Source organism: Anolis sagrei, chromosome 10 (assembly GCF_037176765.1).
Source record: "Anolis sagrei isolate rAnoSag1 chromosome 10, rAnoSag1.mat, whole genome shotgun sequence".
NCBI classification, from domain to species: Eukaryota; Metazoa; Chordata; class Lepidosauria; order Squamata; family Dactyloidae; genus Anolis; species Anolis sagrei.
Window position 1 is genome coordinate 20,768,060 of NC_090030.1, and position 24,945 is coordinate 20,793,004.

General features: G+C 45.9%; 1 protein-coding gene across 1 annotated transcript in view; it reads right to left on the reverse strand.

Moving 5' to 3' along the window:
- The window catches only part of LOC132762904 (Krueppel-like factor 5), a 31,706-nt gene that overhangs the window by 5,311 nt on the left and 1,450 nt on the right, over window positions 1–24,945 (reverse strand). Inside the window, exons 2-3 of the mRNA XM_060756144.2 lie at window positions 5,987–6,842; window positions 4,142–4,201 (exon numbers count right to left, since the gene is read on the reverse strand). Of these exons, the coding sequence (XP_060612127.2) occupies window positions 4,142–4,201; window positions 5,987–6,842 (916 nt within the window). The remainder of the gene's footprint in view (window positions 1–4,141; window positions 4,202–5,986; window positions 6,843–24,945) is intronic.

Genomic DNA, 24,945 nt, shown 5'->3' on the forward strand with positions numbered 1-24,945 from the left:
TATCCTCAAAATAACCCTACCAGGTAGGCCAAGCCAAGAGCAACCAGAGTCTTTGGATGGCCAAAGGTTGTTCCAAATGGCACGCACGCACCTGTCTCCGGCACAAAGCAGGTGCAAAGCAAGGTAGCGACCGGATCAGGCCAGACCCTTGTAAGCCTTGGGCAGTGAAGTTGCATTTTATGACTCCCTTATAGAGGAATCACAGGGCCCTTTATGAGTATTTTATAGCACACGGTACAGAAGGAGGGGGTGAGAAGTACCACCTGAGGGCTATTTTGGGCACCATTGTCCCAGGGAGGCAGCGCTCCCTTCCAAACAATGGCCAGAGTGGTTCCTGGAGGGAAGCGGAATGCCTGCCATTGTCCCTCGGGCTGGCTCCTGCTCCGGGCAACACGGCAGGCGGCCACAAACAATGGGCCCAGTGGCCACCGGAGACCCAGTTACATATTTAATCTCCCAAGGCTGCCAGAGCCAGGCGAAAGGAAGCCTCCCATAGATCCAGAGGCGGAACGCTTGGAAAGGGAACCCAGGAGAGACCCACACAACCCAGAGGGCATTAAAGAATGGCAGAAGAGGGACTTCTCCTTTGAGAGGTGGACTTTGGTGCTCTTGTGGTGACCAATTGGAGCACCCCATGCATCATCATCATCATCATCATCATCATCATTATTATTATTATTATTATTATTTTGTCATGTCACGGGAAAAGTAGTAGTAAAGGTGAAGGTTTCCCCTGACATTAAGTCTAGTCATATCCAGCTCTGGGTGGTGGTGCTCATCTCCATTTCTAAGTCGAAAAACCGGCATTGTCCATAGACACCTCCAAGGTCATGTGGCTGGCATGTTACCTTACAGCAGAAGCGGTGCTTATTGATCGACTCACATTTTGCATGTTTTCAAACTTTTTTTTTGTCATGTCAGGAGCGACTTGAGAAACTGCAAGTCGCTTCTGGTGTGAGAGAATTGGCCGTCTGCAAGGACGTTGCCCAGGAGACGCTGAGATGTTTTGATGTTTTTGCACCATATTGTTTGTTGTTGCTGTGAGGTTAACAGTGCAGCATATTTATATACTGTTGTTGAATTATATTATTAGGTTCTTGTGGGTTTTTTCGGGCTATAGAGCCATGTTCTAGAGGCATTTCTCCTGACGTTGTTCTAGAGGCATTTCTCCTGACATTTCTCCTGGCATTTCTCCTGACATTTCGCCTGCATCTATGGCAAGTATCCTCAGAGGTGTGAGGTCAGACCTCACACCTCTGAGGATGCTTGCCATAGATGCAGGCGAAACGTCAGGAGAAATGCCTCTAGAACATGGCTCTATAGCCCGAAAAAACCCACAAGAACCTTGTGATTCCATCCATGAAAGCCTTCGACAATTATATTATTGTTTATGTTATACAAGTGGTATTTTTGTTGTATGCATTTCGTTCAGGAATCCATTTATATTATAGTATATGTTTTGATGTTTCACCATCCTTCTGGAAGGCTTCCTAATAATAATAATAATAATAATAATAATAATAATAATAATGCCACCCTTGTGGCGCAGCAGGTTAAACTACTGAGCTGCTGAACTTGCTGACTGAAAGGTTGGCGGTTCGAATCCAGGGAGTGGGATGAATTCCTGCTGTTAGTCCCAGCTTCTGCCAACCTAGCAATTTGAAAACATGCAAATATGAGTAGATCAATATGTACCACTTCTGCAGGAAGGACTTAATGTCAGGAGAAAACCTTTACCTACTTTAGTAGTTGTAGTAGTAAAGGTGACATTAAGTCTAGTCACGTCCGGCTCTGGGTGGTGGTGCTCATCTCCATTTCCAAGTCGAAGAGCCGGCTTTGTCCGTAGACACCTCCAACGTCATGTGGCTGGCAAGGCTACATAGATTTCTGTTACCTTACAACAGAAGTTTTCAAACTTTTTTTTTTTGTTTTCAAACTTTTTTTTGTCATGTCAGGAGCAAATTGAGAAACTGCAAGTCGCTTCTGGTGTGAGAGAATTGGCCGTCTGCAAGGATGTTGCCCAGGGGATGCCTGGATGTTTTGATGTTTTACCATCCTTCTGGGAGGCTTCTCTCATGTCCCCGCATGGGGAGCTGGAGCTGACAGAGGGAGCTCATCTGCGCTCTCCCCGGATTCGAACCTGCGACCTGTCGGTCTTCAGTCCTGCCGGCACAGGGGTTTAACCCACTGCACCATTGGGAGCTCCACGCCATGCATTGAAAGGGAAGAGACCTCCAAATGACTCACTCTCTTTCTCTCTGTCCCCCAAAGGAAAAGCCACACAGCAAAACAATCACGGAAAAATAACAAAGCAGCACAAAGCAAGGATTTTCTGAACAGAGCGTAACAGCCCAAAGGCCAAGACAGGTGCCCATAAACGGATTTACGAGGGAACAAGGGACGTGCTGATAAAACAACAAGGTGAACATTGGCCCCGTGGCATTGGAGAACATTGCAATGCACTTGGCACCTTCCTTGCTGCCTGAGGCAGTTGTTTCACTTCTAAGGGTTTCAACCAGAATCTAGATCAGTAGTTCCCAACCAATTGCTTTGAAAGCTATTTTCCTGCTTCTTGGTAAGGCGTTGGGCTCTTCCAACTCTATGATTCTATGACTATTGGTCCTACAAGTGTTTCAGACTTCAACTCCCAGAATAACAGAATCATAGAGTTGGAAGAGACCTCATGGGTCATCCAGTCCAACCCCATTCTGCCATGAAGCAGGAAAATTGTATTCAAAGCACCCCCGACAGATGGCCATCCAGCCTCTGTTTAAAAGCTTCCAAAGAAGGAACCTCCACCACACTCCAGGGCAGAGAGTTCCACTGCTGAACGGCTCTCACACTCATGAAGGTTTTCCTAATGTTCAGATGGAATTTCCTTTCTTGTAGTTTGAAGGCATTGTTCCATGTCCTAGTCTCCAGGGCAGCAGAAAACAAGCTTGCTCACTCCTACCTATGACTTCTTCTCACATATTTATACATGACTATCATGTCTCCTCTCAGCCTTCCCTTCTTCAGGCTAAACATAGAATCATAGAATCATAGAATCAAAGAGTTGGAAGAGACCTCATGGGCCATCCAGTCCAACCCCCTGCCAAGAAGCAGGAATATTGCATTCAAATCACCCCTGACAGATGGCCATCCAGCCTCTGTTTAAAAGCTTCCAAAGAAGGAGCCTCCACCACACTCCGGGGCAGAGAGTTCCACTGCTGAACGGCTCTCACAGTCAGGAAGTTCTTCCTCATGTTCAGATGGAATCTCCTCTCTTGTAGTTTGAAGCCATTGTTCCGCGTCCTAGTCTCCAAGGAAGCAGAAAACAAGCTTGCTCCCTCCTCCCTGTGGCTTCCTCTCACATATTTATACATGGCTATCATATCTCCTCTCAGCCTTCTCTTCTTCAGGCTAAACATGCCCAGTTCCCTAAGCCGCTCCTCATAGGGCTTGTTCTCCAGACCCTTGATCATTTTAGTCGCCCTCCTCTGGACACATTCAAGCTTGTCAACATCTCTCTTCAATTGTGGTGCCCAGAATTGGACACAATATTCCAGGTGTGGTCTGACCAAGGCAGAAGAGAGCATGGGGAGCATGAATTCCCTGGATCTAGACACTATGCTCCTATTGATGCAGGCCAAAATCTCATTGGATTTTTTTGCCGCTGCATCACATGGTTGACTCATGTTTAACTTGTTGTCCACGAGGACTCCAAGATCTTTTTCACACATACTACTCACTAGCCATGTGTCCCCCATCCCAGCCATTTTCCCAGCTGTTAGGAATTGTGGGAGGTGAAGTCCAAAACACCTAGAGGACCATAAATTGGGAACCACTGATTGATACATACATGATTTGGGATTCAGTAGCTTAACATGTGTTACTCTTTGTCATGTTATTGTTTTAATTGGAAATCATTTCAAACTTCCCTCCCAAAGAGCATCAGTCGGTCCTGCTCTATGGTTCAGCAGAATGTACATCTTGCAATAAATTTTAGGACTTGGGGCAGGATAGATTTTGAATAAACCAGACAGCAATGCATTCTCCTTTCAAAGCCGGTGATGTGGCAATTGGTTATAGGCAAAGGGCTCCTCTAAAGAATTAATGGCCTCTCTGTCCCCACTGCAGGTAACCGCCCTTGCCCACTTACCGGTGTGGGTCCTCTGGTGCGCTTTCAGGTGGGAACTTTTGGTGTAAACCTTTGGGCAACCTGCAAAGGATAAACATGATGGATCAGGGCAGGGAGACGACCTCAATCACTGGACCAAATGTGGCACAATACCCAATATGCAAAATTTGAATACTGGTACCATTGAAAGAGATTGATTTTGTTATTTGGGAGTTGTAGTTGCGGTGATTTATAGTTCACCTACAATCAAAGAGCATTCTGAACTCCACAAACGATGGAACTGAACTAAACTTGGAACACAGAACTCCCATGACCATCAGAAAATACTGAAAGGGTTTGGTGGCATTGACCTTGACTTTTGGAGTTGTAGTTCACCTACATCCAGAGAGCACTGTGGGCTCAAACAAGGATGGATCTGGACCAAACATGGCACAAATACTCATTATGTCCAAATGTGAATACTGGTAGAGTTTGGGGAAAATAGACCTTGACGTTTGGAAGTTGTAGTTGCTGGGATTTGCGGTTCACCTACAATCAAAGAGCATTCTGAGCCCCACCAACGATAGAATTGGACCAAACTTCCCACACAGAACCCCCATGACTATGTTGTCTGATGGTCTTTGGCAACCCCTCTGATACCTCCTCACGACCCCCCCCCCCCGATAGTCCCTACCCCCCAGGTCAAGAAACACTGGTCTAAAGTTTGAAAATTTAGCAGGTATTTGGATGGCAATGGGGAAAAACTAGAGTCTAAATTCCTGTCTGGAAACAGCACATCCCAGGATCAGGCTAAATGGCCATCTGTCAAGAGGGCTTTGGTTGTGCTTTCTTGCCAGGCAAAAGGGGCTTGAACTGCATGGCCCTTGAGATTTCTTCCAATCTACGATTTGGTCAGCTGGAACAATGGCTATTTTTTTTTGTCGTGTCAGGAGCTCCTGTTGTGAGAGAATTGGCCGTCTGCAAGGACGTTGCCCAGGGGACGCCAGGATGATTTGATGTTTTATCATCCTTGTGGGAGGCTTCTCTCATGTCCCCGCATGAAGAGCTGGAGCTGTTAGAGGGAGCTCATCTGCCTCTCCCCGGATTTGAACCTGCGACCTGTCGGTCTTCAGTCCTGCAGGCACAGGGCTTTAACCCACTGTGCCACCGGGGGCTCCATACAATGGCTATTAGCTCATGGCACAAGAAATGTGTGAAAAGAAAAGTCTAAACATCTCTCTTGCAAATGCAAATCCTATAGGCACATGACTGTGAAACCATCTATAGCTATATCTACATCTACCTATCTATCTATATCTATTCACTTCCTGAAAATAATGCTGCCATTACCCAAAGACCAATAAAGACCAAACTTGGCATACAGAACCGCCATTACCCACTTTCTCTAATAACCCGGGCAACGCCGGGTCCCCAAGCTAGTCTATAATAAATATGAAAATATGTTTGTATGTAGGTTTCTGGGTGTTTTCCAAGACGGTTCTCACATCTAGAGAGCCTTGTGACTCCTGCCAAACTTGGATGTTGAGAGTTATAGTTCACCCGCATCCAGAGAGCCCTGTGAATCCCGCTGCTGATGGATCTGGACCAAACTGAGGCACACAGACCCATCAAGATCAACTTTAACTACTGGTTCACTTAGGTGCAATGGTAGATGATGATGGGAGTTATAGTTCACCCCAGTCCCTGTGCATTTCCTAATGGGACCATTCATAAAACCCAACACCAAACATTGACTACTTCTAATAAATAGTGTTACAAAATGCTTAACTCGGGCATCACCCAGTACCTAAGATGGCATAATACATGTGAATAAAGGCCCCTGAGTTTCCTCCTGTTGAGTAGAAAGGGTCTGCTTTGCTTCAATACCTGGATAGTCGCAATGGTGAATCCTCCTCTTCTCCAGCTCGGGGTTGTTCCTCCGGTTGTATTTGGGGGTCTGGAGCACGGCATGGCTCTGGGCGAGGGTCCCGAGGCCGTTGTTGAGCGCAGGGGCCCTGAGCCCGAAGGTGCATTCGTAGGGCGGTGGAGGCGAGAGGGCGTTGATCAGCTCCGGCTGGTTTTCGGGGCTCCCAGGCTGGGAGTTGGGGGGTGACGGGGGCAAGTGGACACTTGGCGTGGGGTAGTATTCACCGAGCAAGCCAAACCCACTCGGAGAGGCCACCGGGAAGGGCTTGGCAGCATGCCGAGAGGCCAAAGCAGAGTTGGTGCCGGTGGACATGGCCACACCATGGATGGTGCTGATTGCAGTGGTGCCGCAGGTGGAGTGGGCCATGGTCGTCATCTCCCCTGCGCTGCCTCCGGTGCCGATGGGCAACTGGTACAGTGAGAGCGGGATCTCAGAAGGTGCCTCTTGCTTGACGAAGATGCCGCTTGCGGACACCGACTGGGGCAGGCTGAAGACGCTGGTGAAGTCCGGCAAGGCCTGAGTGGCCACAGAGGAGGAGGAGGAAGAGGAGGAAGAGCAGGGCTGGGCAAAGCAGGTGTCTGGCTCCATCTTGACCACAGGGAATGGGGCCAAAGGCTTGGCCGGGCGGTAGAGGCCCGTCCGCAGGTGGGTGGTGTCCGGCAAGATCACGTTGATGTTCACGCTGTACGGAGAGGGTTTCTCAGTGGAGAAATACTCGTCCACCACCGAGGCGCTCTCCCGGCGGTATTTCTTGTCTGGCAAAGCAGGCGCTGGTAAAGATTGCCCCGAGAGGTACTTGTCCATCTCCGAACGGGCCTAAAAGGGCAGGAGAAAAAGACAACAAATGTAAGGAAAAGGGATTGCAATGGCAGAGTCAGTGGGTCTTTCATTATTCTCTGACCGTGAATCACTATGGAGGACAATATCAAGCATGGGCATGAGAAAAATGTGGTCAGCAAAGAATATATCCAAAGGGTCAGAAAGGTTTTGGAGAGCAAATTAAATGGTGGAAATACAACCAAGGCTCTCAACACCGGGGCCATTCCCGTCATCAGATACACTGGTGGGATTGTGAACTGGACACAAGCAGTGCTGGTGGATCTGGACAGAAAAACAAGACAACTGATGACAATCCACTATTCCTTACACTCATATAGTGATGTCTACATGGGTGTAAGGAAAGGTGGGTAATTCTATGTTTGTTTGTTTGTTTGTTTGTTTTTGTCGTGCCAGGAGCAACCTGAGAAACTGCAAGTTGCTTCTGGTGTGAGATAATTGGCTGTCTGCAAGGACGTTGCTCAGGGAACGGCCGGATGATTTGATGTTTTTATCATCCTTGTGGGAGGCTTCTCTCATGTCCCCGCATGAAGAGCTGGAGCTGATAGAGGGAGCTCATCCGCCTCTCCCCGGATTTGAACCTGCGACCTGTCAGTCTTCAGTCCTGCCGGCACAGGGGTTTAACCCACTGCACCACGGGGTGCTCCGATTCTATGCTTATGTTGGTGTTATTGTATTTTGCTTATATTGTGACTCTGTATGTTTTGATGTTGCTTGGAAACCGCCCTGAGTCCCCCTGCAGGAGGAGATAGAGCAGTATATAAATAAAGTTATTATTATTATTATTACTATTACTATTATGTCAATAGTAGAAAACTGCTTAAAGTGCATAAGACAAAGAAAGAATATTGTAAAAAATACAATGCAGAGCAGAAGACAATTGGCAAAAGAAGGCTCTCCTTCGACAGTTACTGGAAAAAATTGAGAGCAGAAGTGACAAGGAAAAACATGGATATGGCTCACATATGGAACTTTGTAAAAGGAGACAAGCCATTAGAACCAATGCCATCAAAGCCAGAATTGAAAAGTCAACAACAGATCCCAAGTGCAGACTCTGGAAGGAAGCAGACGAAATGATGGATCAAACACTCAGCAGCTGCAAGAAGATCGCACAGACGGACTATAAGCAGAGGCACAACACCATTGCTCAGATGATCCATTGGAACTTGTGCCACAAATATATCTGCCTGAGACAAAGAACTGATGGGATCACAAACCAGAAAAAGTTACAGAAAATGAACACATCAAAGAACTCTGGGACTTCAGAATGACAGAGTTGGAGCAAAATACTCCTGACCTCACGAACGTTGAAAAAAACAAAGTATGGATCGTCCATGTTGCAATCCCAGGTGACAGCAGAATTGTCAAGAAACAACTGGAAAAGCTTACACAATATGAGGATTTAAAGATAGAACTGTGAAGACTCTGGCACAAGCCAGTCAAGGTGGTCCCAGTGGTGATTGGCACACTGGGTGCAGTACCTAAAGACCTTGGCCTGCACTTAAATACAATTGGCGCTGACAAAATTGCCACCTGTCAGCTGCAAAAGGCCATCCTACTTGGATCTGCATGCATTTTTTGTCAATACATCATATAGTCGTAGACACTTGGGAAGTGTCAATGTGTGATCCAATACAACAGCCAGCAGAGTAATCTTGTTTACTGTGTTATGTATCTAATAATAATAATAATAATAATAATAATAATAATAATAATAGATCCTAGCCTTTGAAAAGAACATACGTGGTACGGAGGGGGGGCAGGGACAAAGGAATGCCACGCAAGGAAACCTCCCTTTTTCTTGGATAGGAAAAACCGCCTCCCCGTGTTACTTCCAATGCCTCAAAGCAACAAAGGCCATGACCGAAGATGTGGAAGGAAAGGCAAGGATCGTTCCAAGCTCCGTCCGCCTCTTGGCCCACATTCCGGCACAAGATACCGCTCTTAAACAGAATGTACTTGCAGCGTTGCTTGGCTCAATGTCAATCTTTATTGTCTCTCTGGTAAAATATTGACCAAGGCAAATATTTGCTCCTCGGATCATTCAGTCTTGGTATTGACCTCAAGCTCAGCCGGTTTCGTCTCTTGCCTGCTTCTCTTCCTTCTAAAACGCTCTTGAGGATAAGATCCTCCCCAGGAGGAGGAGGTCGGGTTTTAGTCTGAACTTTGAAGGCAGTTGAACTTGAACATTTTGAGGGGAGCGATGGAGGAGGAAGATGGGTTTCTGCACCTTGAACAGCTCCTTTAAAGTTCGGACTATAACCCAGAATGGGAGTCACTGTCTCTCCCAGCTATCCCTATCTCCTTCTTTCATAAGATCAGGTCCATCTTCATCTTCCAATGTTCTTGTGCTCTTCCCAGTTCTTCCCAGCCAGAGCCTTGAACCAGTTCCTGTCCTTCAGCTCTGATTCTTGGGGAACATTTTCAGTGCAGAATGCAGGCGGTCTGACACCACTTTCACTGTCACGGCTGAATTCTATACAATCCTGTGACAAGGTAGTTTGACAAGGTCTTCAGTCTTCTCTGCCAATAATAATAATAATAATAATAATAATAATAATAATAATAATAATCTTTATTTATACCCCGCCATCATCTCCCCAATGGGGACTTGAAGCGGCTTACATGGGGCCAAGCCCGGACAACATATTACAGCAAAATAAAACTAGAGCATAAATAACAAACAACATCATCAAAATTACATAAAGGGGAAAAAATATATAAACACAGTCATAAAATAACATTCCAATAAGCACAATCACGATAACAATGGGCAGGCCACATGTACAGGATAAAAACGATTATAAGACTCTAATGAGATGAAAATAGGAGCAAGTTATTTGCAGGGAATTCGTAAAAACACACAAGAGTTGTGAAGCTAAACTTCCCATTTGGAGGCCGTGTATTCCAGTGGGAAGAGCGTTGAGGGGTGCAGTGGTGTCATATTGTGCACCTACTCGCCAAAGGCTCAGCGGAAGAGCCAGGTTTTAAGGTTCTTTTTGAACGTTTCTAATGAAGGGGCTTTCCTGATCTCTCCAGGTAATGAGTTCCAATGCCCAGTGCCCCACTAAACTACAATTCCCAGGATCCCATAGCATTCAAAGTGGTGTCAAAAGACATTTAAAGGTAAAGGTTTCTCCTGACATTAAGTCCAGACATGTCCGACTCTGGGGGTTGGTGCTCATCTCCTTTTTTGAGCCGAAGAACCGGCGTTGTCCATAGATGCCTCCAAGGTCATGTGGCCGGCATGACTGCATGGAGCTCCTTACCTTCCCGCCAAAGCGATACCTATTGATATACTCACATTTGCATGTTTTCAAACTGCTAGGTTGACAGAAGCAGGGGCTGACAGCAGAAGCTCACGCCGTTCCCTGGATTCCCCTGCAACCTTTCAGTCAACAAGTTTAGCAGGTCAACGGTTTAACCCACTGTGACACCGGGGGAATTTGGTCAGACCAAAATGGATGGCCATCTGTCAGGAGGGTTTGGATTGTGTTTTCTTGCATGGCAGAAGTGAGATAGCTTTGCAGGTCACTTCCAACTTCATGATTGTATGCTTCTGGATTTGGAGAGTTGTGGTCCAAATGGTCTGACGGCCACTTCCCTTTCTTTCCCTATTGACCCAGTGACCTTTGGCTTAGGGAGATGTCTGGAATGTAAAATGGTCACTTAGTGATTTACACAATGCATAGGCATCTTTCGGGAGTGCTTCAGTGGTGCCTCCCTGCATTGGAGTTCCTTCTGGAGCGACAAAATATTATGCCCTGAAAACAACCTTATGCAAAGAAACAACATCATGGCTGGACATCTCTCCCTGACTCTAAAAATCTCTGAAATGAAGTCAGGCTTATTTATTCTTAAACATTAGGAGAGCTGTTCCACAGTGGAACTCATTGCCTCAGCGTCCGGCAGAGGTTCCTTCTTTGGAGGCTTTTAAACAGAGGCTGTATGGCCATCTATCAGGGGGCTTTGATTGTGCTTTTCCTGCCTGACAGAAAGAGGTTGGACTGGATGGCCTTTGGGGATATCTTCCAACTCTAGGAATCTATGATTCTCAAGTCTCTTCATCCCAATTGTCATCTCCTCAAATTCCTTGATGCTCCATAAGAGAGCAAAACCCTGCTCGTATTGGTTTCGGGGCCACACTTTGAGGGGCAGCAAGGGCCAAAAAGGGGGCAAGGAGAGATCTCCCCGCTTCGGAAAGGCAGAGGTTAACTCCCTCGTCCCTTGGCTACGTGTTCCTTTCCTCGTCTCCGAAGTGTGTGGAACCTGAGTCCTCCGTACATGATCTCATCCTCTTTGGCTCCGTTCCAGATTGGCCCATTCCATCAAAGAAAAACAGAGATATCTGTCCCAACACGGAGCTGACACACAGAAGGGATTAAGGTGGGAGGGGGACCCAAAGGTTGTCAAGAGTCCAAAAAAACCCATCAGTAAGGGCCTCCTAATTAATAATACTATGGGGATTATCCAGAAAGTAAGGCTACAAGATTTTTAAAAAAATACAAATAATGTATATCTATATAAATAAAAATGTAATGTTTTGTTTGTGGGATTAACATAACTCAAAAACCGCTGGACGAATTGGCACCAAATAACCCAAGGAGTGACCATCACTAAAAAAATGATTTTGTCCTTTGGGAGTTATAGTTCCTGGGATTTATAGTTCACCTACAATCAAAGAGCATTCTGAACTCCACCAATGATGGAATTGAACCAAACGTGGCACACTGGACTCCCATGACCAACAGAAAACACTAGAAGGGTTTGGTGGGCATTGACCTTGAGTTTGGGAGTTGTAGTTCACCTACATCCAGAGAGCACTGTGGACTCAAACAATGATGGATCTGGACCAAATCCTGGCACAAATACTCAATATGCACATATGTAGATACTGGTAGAGTTTGAGGAAAATAGACCTTGATATTTGGGAGTTGTAGTTGCTGGGATTTGCAGTTCAGCTACAATCAAAGAGCATTCTGAGCCCCAACAACGATAGAATTGGGCCAAACTTCCCACACAGAACCCCCATGACCAACAGAAAATACTGTTTTCTGATGGTCTTTGGCAACCCCTCTGACACCTCCTCATGACTCCACCCCCCCCCCAAGAAGTCCCAACCCCCATGACCAACAGAAAACACTAGAAGGATTTGGTGGGCATTGACCTTGAGTTTGGGAGTTGTAGTTCACCTACATCCAGAGAGCACTGTGGACTCCAACAATGATGGATCTGGACCAAACTTGGCACGAATATTCCATATGCCCAAATATGAACACAAATGGAGTTTAGGGAAATAGACCTTGACATTTGGGAGTTGTAGTTACTGGGATTTATAGTTCACCTACAATCAAAGAGCAATCTGAACCCCATCAACAACAGAATTGGTGCAAACTTCCCACACAGAACCCCCATGACCAACAGAAAATACTGTTTTCTGGTGGTCTTTGCGATCCTTCTGACACCCCCTCACACCCCCCCCCAACAGAAAATACTTAAGGCCACCCAGTCCAACTCCCTTCACCAGGGCAAGAAAATGTAAACAAAGCCCTCCTGACAAAGAGCCATCCAGCCATAAATAGATATATATGATTCACACACACAGAGATATAGTATCATAGATTTGAAAGGGACTCCTAAAGAAAGACACTTTCTTTAGTAGGCAAACCAGACGATCTCCACATCAACAATGACAAAGAAACAACAAGAAATACTGTTTACCCACAAACATAAAGAAATTACATATATTAGAAACCAACACTTTCTTATTACTTCATTTTCCAGATCACCAGACTGGGCCACAGCAACACGTGGCAGGGGACGGCTAGTATTTTAATAAAATTTCACATGGATTGTAGCATAGGTATTACATTATTTTTCCACATAATCACCATTCAGTTCAATATATTTTGTCATCCATGGGACATGTTTTTGATGCCTGTGCCATAGAAATTTCCCTCCACCTCTTTCAGCCAGTTCATCACTTCGATTTTCACCTTGTCGTTGTCAGAAAAGTATTTTCCACCCAGATGTTCCTTCAATTTAGTGAACAGATGATAGTCACTGGGTGCGAGATCGGGGCTGTAAGATGGGTGGCTTTAAACATTCCAACCTCATGATGTTAACCACTCTTGAGTTGCATGAGCGGTGTGCGGATGCACATTGTCATGAAGGAGGCAGACTCCTGCCGTTACCATCCCACAACGTTTTTTTTGGATGGCTCTGCGAAGGTTTGTCACAGTCTCACAATATATTCTGTACCCATTTTGTCGCATACTGTCTTGTCATCACGTCCTCTCTATAAACTGAAAGGTTACACTCCCCTTGAAGTCACAGGTCCGCAGTTTGGGCAGTTTGGGTGTCCTGGACTCATCACTTACACTTGAAGCTCAGGCGTCAGTGGTGGCCGGGAGGGCCTTTGCACAACTAAGACTCGTGCGCCAACTGCGACCGTACCTCATGAAGGCAGATCTAGCCACGGTGGTCCATGCCTTAGTCACCTCCAAGATGACTGGCTGCCGTTCATTTTCCGGTCCCAATTCAAGGTGCAGGCGCTTACCTACAAAGCCCTAAACGGTTTGGGACCTGCCTACCTGCGTGACCGCATCTCTGTTTACGAACCCACACGATCTCTTCGATCATCTGGAGAGGCCTTGCTTGCAATCTCACCTGCATCGCAGGCGCGATTGGTGGGGGACGAGGGACAGGGCCTTCTCGGTGGTGGCCCCTCGACTCTGGAACTCTCTCCTTAAGGACACCAGGCATGCCCCAACGCTGGCAGTTTTTAGGAGGAGCTTGAAAACGTGGTTGTTCCAGTGTGCCTTCCCAGAATAAGGAAACTCCAAGCAATATGTCCCCAAATGCACTTTACTAGAGATCTAGGATATTTGCACGCCCCATCCCTCTCCAAATACCTATGCTTTTCACCTGGTCATGCCCAGCATATTTTTTTAAAATTTTAATTATTACATTTTGGCCCTGCCATAGATTTTAATGTGTCATGGTATGTTGTAAATGTTTATTGTTTTGTTTTGAGTTCATTTATTGATGTATTATTGTTGTTGTTTTTACTGATGTATTTGGGCTCGGCCTCTTGTAAGCCACACCGAGTCCTCCGGGAGATGGTAGAGGGGTATAAATAAAGGTTTATTATTATTATTATTATTATTATTATTATTATTATTATTAATTGCAGTAGCATTCATGCCCTTAACATTTAGGTAGCATGTTACACTTGGAGGGAAACAGAATGAGAACGCGCATCTCTAACCTTCACGACAATGCCAGTCGATGAGCTACTGATGACTGGCACTGCTCATTTGCTTCCGCTGGCTTCCTGTTACACAGCAGTGATACCAAATTCCCCTGAAAAAATTCCCCGGGAGAGCTACATGCCTTGCAGCCTTACTTTCCAGATAACCCTCGTAATATTAGTAGTAGTAGTATTAATGGCTGCCTCCAAGGTCCTTCCCAAGATGATGTTGGATTGGTACAGGAAACCACACCTCTCTTGGCCGAGCGCCCGGTGGCGCAGTGGGTTAAAGCCCTGTGCCGGCAGGACTGAAGACCGACAGGTTGCAGGTTCAAATCCGGGGAGAGGCGGATGAGCTCCCTCTATCAGCTCCAGCTCCTCATACGGGGACATGAGAGAAGCCTCCCACAAAGGATGATAAAAACATCAAATCATCTGGGCGTCCCCTGGGCAACGTTCTAGCAGATGGTCAATTCTCTCACACCAGAAGCGACTTACAGTTTCTCAAGTTGCTCCTGATACGACCAAAAAAAAAAAAAAAACCTCTCTAGGCCAAGGATCCGTCAAGAAGTCAGAAAAAGTCAGAAAGAGAATCGAATATTGGCTCCAGGAAAAATATTTATTTGTATCCTAAGGTAAAGGTAAAGGTAGTCCCCTGACATTAAGTCCAGTCATGTCTGACTCTGGGGTGTGGTGCTCATCTCCATTTCTAAGCCGAAGAGCCCGCGTTGTCCGTAGACACCTCCAAGGTCATGTGGCCGGAATGACTGCATGGAGCACCGTTACCTTCCCGCCGGAGTGGTACCTATTGATCTATTTGCATGTTTTCGAACTGCTAGGTTGGCAGAAGCTAGGGCTGACAGCGGAAGCTCACGCCGCTCCCCGGAATCGAACCTGCGACCTTTCGATCAACAAGCTCAGCAGCTCAGTGCTTTAACCCACTGCGCCACCGGGGGCTCCTACTTTTGTCCTAAATCATTATGTAACACCATTTTTGGTCCTGGGTTATAAATGTCATTTCCTAATTGGTTCTATCATGAAAACATGGGAAAGGGTTTATTATCAGGACGTCCTGCTATAGCACATTTTGCTCTAGTTTTTCAATTAGCATCTCATCGAGTCTCAAGCCATTCAATCTAGTTGTGGCAGCCACAAAAATGGAATTTCTGGAGGAGAATAACTTCTTACAATTAAACAGGAAAGAACACTTTCAAAATAAGAACAGAATCTTTTCCAAAATTTGTTACATTTGTCACTCACTTTAGTCTGTAACCAGTCTCAGCCATTATTCTGGGAATGCTTCGTTCCATAACCAGGATTTCACTAAACTCCAGAAGGACAAGAGGGACGGGGCAGATCTATTCTCACTCGGGCGAGAGTTCCATAGCCGAGGGGCCACCACAGAGAAGGCCCTGTCTCTCGTTCCCACCAAACGTGCTTGCGAAGGTGGTGGGACCAAGAGCAGGACCTCTCTTAGCCTTTTCTAAGAGTGCTGGAGCGTCAACAAACAACAAATCCCAATATACTACTCATGGATTCCAGTTAGAATCCAGCTACAACAGGACTCAGAACTATATTTCCAACGGAAAGGGTCTCTCTTGGCAAGCGAGACAAGCACTCGAAGCTCTTTGTTTGCGCAGAGGCCCATTTGCTTGTCTTCCTTTCCTCTTTGCACGGAGGGATGCAAATTCTTCCTTTGACTCCTATTAATGGAGCCAAACAGGGTGTTTGGGGAGAAGGAGGCAGAGGGCAAACTGGAGGCAGATCTAGACCATTTCCTTGGGATCTGTGCTTTGGGAAGACAGCAAGATGGGATCTTTGCTGAGATTTCATTCCAGAGCATTGAGAAACTGGGCCATGTTTCTGTGAAGAATCTTTTTGTGGGACCAAGAGTCATAAAAAGGGGCATGACGCCCCATAGTGCCAATACTCCATGCTCTGCCCCATTGGGCTCCAATGCAAACATCCCAACCCTCCTTTATACATGGACTAGCTTAGGTACTCGGCGATGCTTGGCTTTGGTCTTGTGTCAGGATAAACACAACAATTACACTATGCAACAAACTTTGAAACATTTCTGCTCCTAGTTTGAAAGTGTTATTTCCTGTTTAATTGTGCGGTACTTGGAAAATAAGCACAAAGTAGTTGTTCCACTCCAAAAACTTAATTTTTGCGGCGGCCACAAACCATGTTGATTTGTATTGTCGAAAGCTTTCATGGCCGGAATCACTGGGTTGTTGTAGGTTTTTTCGGGCTGTATGGCCATGGTCTAGAGGCCCTAAACGGTTCCGGCCCAAGCTACCTATCTGACCGCATCTCTGCCTATGAACCCACCAGGAGTTTGAGATCTTCCGGGGAGACCCTGCTCTCGATCCCACCTGCTTCTCAAGCTCGGCTGGCGGGGACGAGAGATAGGGCCTTCTCGGTGGTGGCTCCTCGGCTGTGGAACGCCCTTCCTACGGACATTAGACTAGCACCATCTCTAATGGTATTCCGCAAAAAGGTGAAGACCTGGATGTTTGTGCAGGCGTTTGAGTAATTTAGTGCAATCTGGTAATGGAACATAGGAATGGAACAATGGACGACGAACCTGGACTACGCTTGGATGATGAGAAGATTGGGTACGGTTGTTTTTTGTAATAATTGTGCATTGTAATTGCTTATTGGTAATTTATGGATAATGTGTTAAGTCAATTGTTATATGTTGTATGGAACCACTGCTGTTTCTACTGTTTTTACTGTTTGTGAACCGCTGTGAGTCGCCTTCGGGCTTGAGATACAGCAGTATATAAGCAAAGTAAATAAATAAATAAATAAATAAATTTTCTCATGATGTTTCACCTGCACTTTAGCAGGCATCCTCAGAGGTAGTGAGGCCTGAGGATGCTTGCCAAAGTGCAGGCGAAACGTCAGGAGAGAATGCCTCTAGACCATGGCCATACAGCCTGAAAAAACCTACAACAACCCATGTTGATTTGGTTGAGACTCGATGAGATATTCATTGAAAAACTAGAGCAAAATGTGCTGAAGGTTGTCCCGCAAAAACAAAGTTGACAGTTTAATAAACTTTTTTCCATGTTTTTTTTTCTCATAGAACCAATTATAACCCAAGGATAGAAATTGTGTTGTTGTAGGTTTTTTCGGGCTATATGGCCATGGTCTAGAAGCATTCTCTCCTGCCTGCATCTATGGCAAGCATCCTCAGAGGTAGTGAGGTCTGTTGTAACTAGGAAAAAGGGTTTATATATCTGTGGAATGACCAGGGTGGGACAAAGGACTCTTGTCTGCTGGAGCTAGGTGTGAATGTTTCAACTGACTACCTTGTTAAGCATATAATGGCCTGACTGTGCCTGGAGCAAACTTTTGTTGAGAAGTGATTAGATGTCCTTGTTTGTTTCCTCTCTGCTGTTGTGCTGTTGTAATTTTAGAGTTTTTTAATACTGGTAGCCAGATTTTGTTCATTTTCATTACTTCATCCTTTCTGTTGAAATTGTCCACATGCTTATGTATTTCAATGGAGGAAACCATGAAAATGAACAAAATCTGGCACCAGTCTGAGGTAGGCCTCAGTGGGAGAAAGGCCTCAGTCTGAGAGAGCCCGGTGTGAGAAGGCCTCAGTGGGAGAAAGGCCTCAATGTGAGGTAGGCCTCAATGTGAGAAGTCCTCAGTCTGAGAGAGCCCTGTACGAGAAGGCCTCAGTGTGAAGTAGGCCTCAGTGTGAGGAGGCCTAGTGTGAGAAGCTCCTATGTAAGTTCATTGTGAGAAGAGGTTCTGTGAGAGCGAAGTTTTTTTTCTGCATGAGAAAGAAGCCGTGTGGAAGCAAAGAAGGAAGTATAAAGAACTTTATTTGTGTTATGGAAACTTTGTTCTTGTAAATAGTGCAACCATATTATTTCACTACAAAGAAAAGCCTTTTATGGAAGAGATAACATTGGTCTGTGTGTTTTCATTCTTTTTATCACTTTGGGCTACTGGTGCTGGGTCATGCTGCTGCTAAGTTACTCTGCTATACATGCACGGGGAGGGTCTTTTGTTATTAAGCGCACTCGCCCAACAAAACATACATACGTACAAAAATATTTCCACTATTATTATATACATAGATTAGGAGTTGAGCTGGCATCAGATCCACATACCAACAAAGCCGACTTTGCTCCATTCTTGCAGGGGGCATCAGTTTGGGAAAAGAGGAACTTCTGTTGACATTGTGTTCATTACCAACATTATAGAATCATAGAATCAAAGAGTTGGAAGAGACCTCATGAGCCATCCAGTCCAACCCCCTGCCAAGAAGCAGGAATATTGCATTCAAATCACCTCTGACAGATGGCCATCCAGCCTCTGTTTAAAAGCTTCCAAAGAAGGAGCCTCCAACACACTCCGGGGCAGAGAGTTCCACTGCTGAACGGCTCTCACAGTCAGGAAGTTTTTTCTCATGTTCAGATGGAATCTCCTTTCTTGAAGTTTGAAGCCATTGTTCCATTGCGTCCTAGTCTCCAGGGAAGCAGAAAACAAGCTTGCTCCCTCCTCCCTGTGGCTTCCTCTCACATATTTATACATGGCTATCATATCTCCTTAGGGAAGGCTGAGCGAAGGAAGAGAGATGCTTTTGAGCTGTGGTGTTGGAGGAAAGTGCTGAGAGTGCCTTGGACTGCGAGAAGATCCAACCAGTCCATCCTTCAGGAAATAAAGCCTGACTGCTCATTGGAGGGAAGGATACTAGAGACAAAGTTGAAGTACTTTGGCCACATCAAGAGGAGACAGCAAAGCCTAGAGAAGACAATTATGCTGGGGAAAGTGGAAGGTAAAAGGAAGAGGGGCCGACGAAGGGCAAGATGGATGGATGGCATCCTTGAAGTGACTGGACTGACCTTGAAGGAGCTGGGGGTGGTGACGGCCAACAGGGAGCTCTGGCGTGGGCTGGTCCCTGAGGTCACGAAGAGTTGGAGACGACTGAACGAATGAACAACAACAACAACAACATCATATCTCCTCTTAGCCTTCTCTTCTTCAGGCTAAACATGCCCAGCTCCTTAAGCCACTCCTCACAGGGCTTGTTCTCCAGACCCTTGATCATTTTAGTCGCCCTCCTCTGGACACATTCCAGCTTGTCAATATCTCTCTTGAATGGTGGTGCCTAGAATTGGACACAATATTCCAGCTGTGGTCTAACCAACGCAGAATAGAGGGGAAGCCACCAAAGTGGAGTCAGGGAAGAGGCTTCCTTCCATGACATGGCAAGGGACACACCTGGGTGCATTTTGTAAGAGAGCCGCCAATCATCCGCTCACCTGTCCCGGCAGGTGGAACCAATGCAACACTCCGGGGATAAAAGGCACTGGGAGATATACTCAGAGCCTACCAGGAAACCTTGGCAGAGGAGACGTCTGCACTAGAGCACCAATGCAGTCCTGACCTAATTTTGGATTGCAATGGATTGCTCAATGTGATGGAATCCTACAAGCTGTAGTTCAACGAGATCTTGAGCTGCCTCTGACAATGCGTGCACACTACAACACGTTCCCAGGATTCCATCACATTGTGCCACCAATGGGATCAAACTGCCTTCCTTTGCCACAACCCTCCCGCTCCTTGGCTTCTCCTTGCCAACAAAATGGCGCCAGGAAGCTTTGGCACCAGCGATTAATCATTAGCCAGCATGCCACTTTCACACAGAAAGAGAAAATGGAGGGAGATGTCTTGAGACCTCGGCGCGCACACGCTGGTGCACACGCCCCACGAAGGAATCCACTCCAAGTGGGAATCTGGTATCTACGGGAATCCGCTCCGGACCCTTGACGCCAAAAGCCAAGGCTCTCTCGCAGGACTCAAACTGTCACTGACATCATTTAGAAAAAAAGAAAAGAAAAGGAGAACAAAGCCAGACAAGGTGGATTTTGATCCCTAATATAATTTTACGGTCGTTGAGGAAGTTACACCTGGACAGGATGGGTGTGAATCACAGAACGGTCGAAAGACGGAGTTGGGAGAGAGCACAAAGGTCATCTAGACCAGTGGTTCTCAACCTCCCTAATGCTGCGACCCCTAATACAGTTCCTCATGTTGTGGTGACCCCCAACCATAACATTAATTTCGTTGCTACTTCATAACTGCAATTTGCTCCTGTTATGAATCAGAATGTAAATATCCAATATGCAGGATGTGTTTTCATTCACTGGAGCAAATTTGGCACAAATACCTAATATTTGAATACTGATCGGGTTGATTTTGTCATTTGGGAGTTGTAGTTACTGTGCTTTACCTACAATCAAAAGCATTCTGAACTCCACCAACAATGGAATTGAACCAAACTTGGCATACCGAACTCCCATGATCAATAGAAAATATTGGAAGAGTTTGGTGGGCATTGACCCTGAGTTTGGGAGTTGTAGTTCGCCTACATCTAGAGAGCACTGTGGACTCAAACAATGATGGATCTGGACCAAACTTGGCACAGATCCTCAATATGCCCAAATGTGAACACTGGTGGAGTTTGGGGAAATAATACTTGACATTTGGGAGTTGTAGCTGCTGGGATTTATAGTTCACTTACAATCAAAGAGTATTATGAACCACACCAACGATAGAATTAGACCTCCATGACCAACAGAAAATACTGTGTTTTCTGATGGTCTTAGGTGACCCCTCTGACACCCCCTCGGGACCCCCTCAGAGGTCCCGACCCCCAGGTTGAGAAACACTGATCTAGATTAACGACCATGAGAGAAGACTCCCACAGGATGGCAAAACATCAAAACGTCCGGGTGTCCCCTGGGCAACGTCCTTGCAGACTGCCAATTCTCTCACACCAGAAACGACTTGCAATTTCTCAAGTCACTCCTGACACACACACACACACACACAAAAAACTAGACCAACAGAGAATGCAAAGCCTTCCTCATGTGGGAGTTCATCTGTATGTAGGAATTGTCCACTGCTTCCAGAAACTGGGTTTCTGTATTTACGGATCTGGACTGGTGAAGAGGAGGGAAATCAGGAGGCTATCCCAGGAGAGGCCGCTGAAGGCAGTAGGCAAGGCAGAGGTCAGGGTCAGGACCTCAGTGATCTCTGCTCCAAAATCATGGCGAGCCAAACATAGGGCAGGGAGCCTGAGGCGGAGCTGCTCACACCGTCGGAGCCAAAAGGCCATGTGGCCAAGATCCCAAGTGTCTCTCTATGCCAGTGGTTCTCAACATTATTTTTTTAAATTTCAAATATTTGTACCCTGCTCTTCTCAACCTTCGAAGGGGGACTCAGGGCAGCTTACAGCCGGCAACAATTTGATGCCCCCCATATACAACAGATAAAACAACAGTTACATATTAAGTAATACATTAAACATTCAAATTAGATTAAAAACCATTTAAAATAGTGCAAATTGAATAAGTTGGCATGTCCAGTCCGAGTTCTACAATCAACAACTTAATCCAAAGCCTGTCCACAGTTCATTTTCCATAGCATTGTCGTCATTTGTATTGTCAGCCTGCTATCCGAATGTCTGGTTCCATAGACACATCTTTAACTTTTTCCTGAAGGAAAGGACCTAATTCCACTGAGGAGCAAATTCCATAGGTGGGGAGCCACCGCTGAGAAGGCCCTGTTCCTCATCCCCACCAAGCGCATTTGTGACGAAGATGGGATCAAATAGTGCAAATTGAGTTAGTTGGCATGTCCAGTCCGATTTCTATGATCAACAACTTAATCCGAAACCTGTTCACAGTCCATTTTCCATAGCACTGTCGTCATTTCTATTGTCAGCCTGCTATCTGAATGCCTGGTCCCATAGACACGTCTTCAACTTTTTTCCTGAAGGAAATGAGGGAAGCTGTTGACCTAATTTCACTGGGGAGCGAGTTCCATAGGTGGGGAGCCACCGCCGAGAAAGCCCTGTTCCTCGTCCACACCAAGCGTGTTTGCGATGAAGGTGGGATCGAGAGCAGGGCCTCCCCAGAAGATCGTAGGTTTCGAGGTAGGACGTAGGGGGAAATACGTTTGGACAAGTAAGCTGGGCCTGAACCTAATGCTGCAACCCCTTAATACAGTTCCCCATGTTGTGGTGACCCCCCCAACCATAAAATTATTTTTGTTGCTACTTCACTGTAATTTTGCTACTGCTATGTAATATCTGATATGCAAGATGTATTTTCATTCACTGGACCAAATTTGGGACACATACCTGATATGCCCACATTTGAATACTGGTGGGGTTGGGGGGTTGATTTTGTCATTTGGGAGTTGTAGTTCCTGGGATGTATAGTTCACCTACAATCAGAGAGCATTCTGAACCCCACCAATGATAGAATTGGGCCAAACTTCCCAACACAGAACTCCCATGACCAACAGAAAGTATTGGAAGAGTTTGGTGGGCATTGACCTTGAGTTTTGGAGTTTTAGTCCACCTACATCAAGAGAGCAGGAGGATGGCTTTAGTGGGAGGATTTGTTTTCTGTTTCCAAAAGGGAAGGGAAGGACAGGTGGAGAGATGTCAGCCTTCTCTGTCAAAGGGTTTCTGAAGGTTTCAGAATGTGTTTTCTAGTGGTCTTTGGTAGGTAAAGGTTAAAGATAGTCTTTGGTTTCGTTTTTGTCATGTCAGGAGTGACTTGAGAAACTACAAGTCTCTTCTGGTGTGAGAGAATTGGCCGTCTGCAAGGACGTTGCCCAGGGGACGCCTGGATGTTTTGATGTTTTATCATCCTTGTGGGAGGCTTCTCTCATGTCCCCGCATGAGGGGCTAGAGCTGATAGAGGGAGCTCATCCGCACTCTCCCCGGATTTGATGGTCTTTGGTGACCCCTCTGAAACCCCCTCATGACCCCCTCAGGGGTCTCGATCCCCATGTTAAGAAACACTGCTCTTTTCTCTTCTTTTTTCAGTCTTTTTGCGCATTTCCCCCTCTTTTCTTCCCCCCCTTTTCTCAATGTTGTTTTAATGTATACTTTGATAAAATCCAATAAAAATTTAATTAAAAAAAAGAAACACTGCTCTATGTGTTAGAGACCCTAAATTGGGTCTTCTTAGGTCTACGTCACGGGAGCACGAAAGGATGTAGACAGTCTCAAAAGAGATTAAAAAAACAAAGTTTTATTTTTAATTTCTTCATGAAGAAGACGGACAGCCAGGCAACATACACAGATGCTACCCTTCAAGTGACTGCCGTGCCCCCTTAGCATTTGACCACCAAATATATAACCTCAAGTAAACAAGAACATTTTTTTTGTCATGGAAAGGAACTCTCCTTCCAGCCCCCTCTCTTGACCTTTTGATGGAAAGTACCTTCTTGTACATGCGGACTCTGCACTTCAAAAAACAACCTTTGAAGTTAACCACAACATATCCTGTGTAAGAAAAGTACCTCTATATGTCACATCTTAAAAACATTTTCTTCTGTATTGCTCTTTTTCTACAGAGAAAGGGTATGTCTCTCTTTTGCTGTTAATTTAATTCAAAGCCCCTTACTTAATTCCACTCAGAGACCCTTGAAGCCTCCTTCATATGCACCCAGCTCTGGCCCTGGCGGAGGTATTTTTTTATTTACTGTACTTGTATACCGCAATTTCTCAGCCTAAATGGCGACTCAACGCGGTTTACAACGGAATACAGAATACACAATCCACAGTATACAATTTAAAACCATAAAAAACATAATACACATTAGCACAAAAATCACAATCCAATGCATAACCTGACTAAAATCGTGGTCCAGTTTCATCATCCATATTACCAATCCTTAATCATCACCTTCATATTTTAACTTCTCCAATATCTTAAAGACAGCCTCCATTTTTCCCCTCTGTTATGCAATTTTCCAGTTCCGTTCAAAATGTCCTGGTTTCTCTTTCCACTTTCTGTGGTTCCTCTTTACCCTCTGCTGCAAAATGTGTTCAAAGGGCAAAAGGAATGTCCACCCCATTAACCCAACAGCTTAAAAAGAGTGGAAAGGAGCGGGTACAATTTTGTCCTTCCCAGTTGGCTCAGGCAAAAGCAAATTGCTGCAGCCTCTCCAAATATGTGCATTCTTCCCCGTTAATAACTTTCCCACTCTTGGTCACTTTCTGATGTTGTTTGGACACGTGTGCCCTGGTTTTCACCTCTGAAGGGATGAACCTGGCACTGTGTCTGTTCCTGGAAAGGGAGGACCTCACGTGAAAATCCTCCCAAACTTTGCTGCATTTCAAGAGGAGGCCAATGAAAGAGTCCGCAAAGGAACGTGCAGGCCCCAAGCCAGGACTTATAATATTTCCAAGCATTGGGGTGTTTCTCGCCTTTGAGGGACTGAAAATAATGTCGGACGGAACAGGGATCCCTTCGGTGTGTCTGTGTAGCAATGTGGCGCTTGGCTCCCTTCCCCTCCTTGTCTGCCCCTTTATCTCTCTCTTGGAGAAAGACGGGAAGCCACAGAACCTGGGGAATCTCAAGGAGAATTCCTTTCTTGTGATTCGGAAAACACAGAGCGCAGAGGCAGCCAAAGAATGGCACGCAATCCCCCCTCCAAGACGCCCTTCCCTTGGAGGCACCAGGCCAAAACACCTTCCTCTCCGCAGAGACGGAAAAAGTGCACCAAACAAAACCACCAAAAAGGCACCAACTTTCGGAACCATTGTTTCGATCCCATTCGTTTGGTCTGAATGTTTCAGTTGGCCACCTTGATTAGCATGTAATGGCCTAGCAGTTTCAATGTTTGGCTTCTTACTGCCTGGGGGAATCCTTTATTGGGAGGTGATACGCTCACCTTCCCCCAAAATTGCCTCCAAAGCGAAAAGACTCAAACAGGCCAGAGCCAACACCCTGGGGCACAAAACTAACTTTGTTTCCAGCAGCTTCTTCACTCCCA